General features: G+C 34.3%; 2 protein-coding genes across 2 annotated transcripts in view; one reads left to right on the plus strand and one right to left on the minus strand.

Annotated features, from left to right (window-relative positions):
- The window catches only part of LOTGIDRAFT_232000 (hypothetical protein), an 11,291-nt gene extending 10,427 nt beyond the window's left edge, over positions 1-864 (minus strand). The window contains exon 1 of the mRNA XM_009055551.1: positions 786-864. Within this exon, the coding sequence (XP_009053799.1) occupies positions 786-825 (40 nt within the window). The 5' untranslated portion in view covers positions 826-864. The remainder of the gene's footprint in view (positions 1-785) is intronic.
- Positions 865-3,271: 2,407 nt separating this feature from the next.
- LOTGIDRAFT_160403 (hypothetical protein) lies at positions 3,272-4,081 on the plus strand (the record flags this gene model as incomplete). Its single annotated transcript, XM_009055552.1, has 1 exon — positions 3,272-4,081. The coding sequence occupies one exon, from the start codon at positions 3,272-3,274 to the stop codon at positions 4,079-4,081; it is 810 nt and encodes a 269-aa protein (XP_009053800.1).
- Between the last annotated feature and the right edge of the window lie 573 nt (positions 4,082-4,654).

The raw sequence follows: 4,654 nt of genomic DNA on the forward strand, positions 1-4,654 counted from the left end.
GTGATGTCATTATATCGTCCGATAGTTCGTATCATTTTCATGTTTAGAAGTCATAATTAGGGTAATGTCTGTGCGAGAGATTTTCATAATAAATAATTGGCGATAAACTGATTCTCGTTACGTCCGCAGAGCCTTTTTTTTTATTTCAAGACAGACGAACCGTGCGTGCTAATTTCATTCTGAAAAATACTACGGATAGCAGAAATTTAGCTGAAAAAGACATTATCTTGTCGACTGTATCACTCACACATGGGTTAGTTTTAAAATGCGTTCTGAATAAATTTAATCCTAAAGTAACTAATTAAAAGTAATCAAGCTTACGAAATTTAAGATTGTTATCTACTGGGTGATTAGGTGCATCGAAAAGGGCATTTTTGTTTAGGGAGGGAATTATGGGGATATAAGTACAACGAAATATGATTTACCAAAAATTTATGGTAACTGAATTATTATGCTATTGTTTCGACATTACTGCCAAAACATATTTGTATTATGCATGTGATAACCTTCACAACGACTTTGAAATATGAAAAAATCGTATTTTTATTTTTGTATTTTTTTATTCATTTACTTCTATCCATCTACGAAAGACACATCAAAATCATTAACCAAAGAATACCGTTATATCAAAGCAGTCATGTCTTCTACATGTATGCTAATGATGATTAAACTAAATGAAACCTAATTAAAATTAATAAACATCCCGAGGCAGTTTTTTAATTCATAAAAATCATCTTAATTTTTGCCCTCAGAAGGAAAATCCAAAATAAATTAACTAGCCTTACCTTGTGTAAGTAACACTTGTATGATCACTTGAAGCAACATATTGCTGAAAGTCTACAGAGATAACAGGAACAGGACAGGAAAATAGTCCAATAATATTCTGCAATCAATGTATATAATGTATATGAACCACAGAGACCCCGCCCTTATATTCATCACGTGATAGAAGTAACAAAAACGACTTTAAATTTTTCAGGTATTGATTTACCTGAATATCAAACATCTGTTCACCAAATTACAGCTTTTTAGGGTGAACAGCTTTGGAATACCAGCTTTTTAAAAATTCATTAAAACAAAAAATGACAAATGTAATTACTATGATTTCACATCTTGAATTAATGCTCAATATGGCCACCATTTCAGCAAAAATATAGATATTGCCTGTCCCGTTTGTTCAGGTGACATTTTGTTCCATTTCTCTCTAATTCTGTGCAATTGTTATATCCGTCAGCGAGAAAAACAAGCTCTAAACCAGATCAGGAGTTTTGGGATCACCATTTATCTTTTGTATGAAATACTCCATATTTCCGAATTTAGAAGACAATTTTTGCATGGAAAAAAATTGTCCATATTTTGCTATCGTTCAATGAAAACATAGAAATTAATATACTTTCGGCATTATATTGTTTAGCTAGGAGTTTTAAATAGGCTGGTATTTAAAAATTGTTTAACCAAGAAAGCTGTTATTTGGTGGAAAGACGTCTAATATGCATATAAATATGAGGTTTAAATATTATGATCACAGCTTTGATACTTTTTGAAAAATCATAAAATGAAAAGTGTTATCGTTTTTCTGGGCCAACCAAGAAACCCGAAGAAGTATTGTGCCACTTAAACAAGTGTAAGCTCACATGTGATTATAAAACCGTGAATAAAAAAGAAACTAAAAATGGAATTTGGATCTTATTTTAATTAGATTTTAAAAGTACCAATTCCTTTAAATTCAAATTGAAAATACAAGTTCTGTGGGGCTCCTTTAGATCATATGTTAAGTAAGGATTATATAGGATTAGCCTGGATTTAAATAAATTTTTATACGCCCACATTATAATGTCGGTCCGTCGGTCCGACCGTCCGCAATTGGCTTGTGAACGAGACAACAGTTTTATCTGATTTGATGAAATTTGGTATGATCATTTATATTCATGAGATCTTTGACAAGTTCGAATTTGACGATCTTTCGATGAACGGTTTTTGAGTTATTGCCCTTGACTTATGAAAAACGCGTCAAAATTTGGTTGTGAACACAATAGAGACTACATTATTCATCCAATTTAAATGAAATTTGGTTTGAATATTCATAATGATGAGATCTTGGACAAATTCGAATTTGATGATCTTTCGATGAACGGTTTTTGAGTTATTGCTCTTGACTTATGAAAGACGTGTCAAAATTTGCCTGTGAACACAATAGAGAATACAGTTTTCATCCAATTTAAATGAAATTTGATGTGAATATTTATATGATCAGATCCTGGACAAATCTGAAGTTGGTTTTTCGTATGATTTAACACAGATAGGTGGCCGCCCTTGATATACTGAAAATGTATCAGGAAAGTGGGTGTATCTCGCTAGGCAACCACTTGTTTTTATTCATGTACAGGAGGGGTCGTGAGAATGGAATGGAGAAATTAAGTAGTGGCAAGGTTAATAGTCAAAATATAATATTAAGCTTATAATGACCTAACCCACCCTAATAGTTTTGATAATTCAATATTAACGCAACTGAAATCTATGTTCGTTTATCAATGGATAGGTGAAAAACAAAGTCTGTAAAAAAAAATTTTGAAATCGTTCTGTAAGAAAATATGTCGATTGGTCTCAATTTGGAAACGGTCCACCATGAAAAGTTTCTCTAGCTCTCGGCATACAGATTCAGCTTTACGGAAACTGCCACTGATTGTCGAATGTAGTTGTAGGTCTATATTGTTGTTTTTCTCAAAGGAAAGTTCGTGTATAGTTTTCGTTCGATAACATCTCAAAAGGCTACGCATGATTTCATTTTTTCTTATCTTTTTAATTGAGTTATTAGTAGTATATGTCTTTTCGGATATGACGCATCATATCCGAAAAGACACAACTGTTAAAAATGTATTATAACAGACTCCTCCAAACTGTATTATAACAGACTCCATATAAATTACCCAGACAAGAATCACTAAAAAATAATACAGTATAAAATAACCGCATTAAAAATGTCTTTAATTTTAAAACACGAACAAAAAAAATTCGAAGGAGACGGTTTCTTCTCTGCGCTAACATCTCTCATCCCCAAAGTGGCCAATTTTGTCTCAAACAACAAATCCCTCATTTCCTCAGAAGCGCAAGCTCTTGGATCTGTGGCAAAAGCAGGAGTAAATATAAGCGATGCAGTGAAAAAATCTGACGAACTTAAAGAACTGCAGTTAATAAGAGAACTAAGAAACAAGAGACTAGAACGACAAGCCCTAGAAAAACAAGGAAAAGGGTTTAAAATCATTGGATAAAAATGGCAAGCAAAAATTACAGATTGGATCCAATCTTTCAATTGTATGATCCGATTCAATATTCGTTCAACAAGAAGAAAGAGGATTACGTGATCATCTCACCATCGGTAGGGACAAAGACCCAAATAAACGACGGAGGAAGAGTTACCTTTGAAATTAATTCGTTGTCCAATTGGTTGCTGCTTTCCGATGCCCATTTCCGATGCGATTTCAAAATCAAAGACGCCGCTCAGAATCGAATTCCACAAACCAACACGACTTTAGAAAACAACTTCTTTCTGTCTTTATTCAGCGAAATGGTTTTGGAAGCTGGTTCAAATCCGATAGAGACCATAAAACACCCCGGCGAGTTTGACCCAATGTTGAAAACGGTTCTGTATCCCAAAAACTACGATTCAGTTTCGGGATGGATTCCTGATGTCGGTGACGGAGAAGTTTTAAAAGAACCGGTCAGAACTGTAGCAAATGACGCAGACCTTGCGAGGATAAGAGTAGTAGCTAGAAACACACTGGAAAGAGTGACTCGCGGAGTAAATCACGGATTTGAAAAACGAGCGCTTCAATACAACAATGTCGTCGAGAACAACAGATGGGGTAATTACGTAAATTGGAAGTTGTATCCTTTATTTGGTCTCTTGGAACACAGAAAGGTTTCCATAGGTTTACCGTATAAAATTCATTTGCAAAGAGAAATCAACGACAACAAGATATTCTTTGGTGAAAACAACTCTGACGCTAAATTCCATAGAAGTGGAAACGAGAATATTCAATTCTTTAACCAAAGACATCGAAATTGCTTTTCTTCGTCGTAACACGGTAGGTAGCATGACTTTAACGGGAGAATCCACCACGTGGCCAATCACCAACACCGTCAAACCAGCGAGATATCTAATGGTCGGTTTCAAAAACTTGCCAGACTCTCAGACAAACAACAACAACATTTTCAGAGTGGCACTGAACCATACTCAAGATCCCATCATTCGCAAAGTTCAAGTCAGATTGAACAACGATAATTATCCCAATCAACCTTTGACAATTGATCCTTCCAAAAAAGATTACAACGAATTGTACAGAAACTATAAAAACATGTGCGAATTGTTTGGAAATACGCCTCAGTTTGAATACACAGATTTTTCACTCAATCATCCAATCTTTTGTTTCGATCTGTCAGCTCATCAAGAAAATCTTTTCAAAACAGGGGTAAACATAAATATTCACATCGATAAAACACAAGGAGATGTGACCGGCTACTGTTTATTGCTGGAAGAAGCAAAACATTTGATTAAAATATCAGATAGAAGAATGATAAGAATTGAATAAAAAAAACACCCTTTAAAATGAAACCAGAAACTTTAGTTATGAAAGGGGATCCTCAGAGTCGACTG

Source organism: Lottia gigantea (assembly GCF_000327385.1).
Source record: "Lottia gigantea unplaced genomic scaffold LOTGIsca_25, whole genome shotgun sequence".
NCBI lineage: Eukaryota > Metazoa > Mollusca > Gastropoda > Lottiidae > Lottia > Lottia gigantea.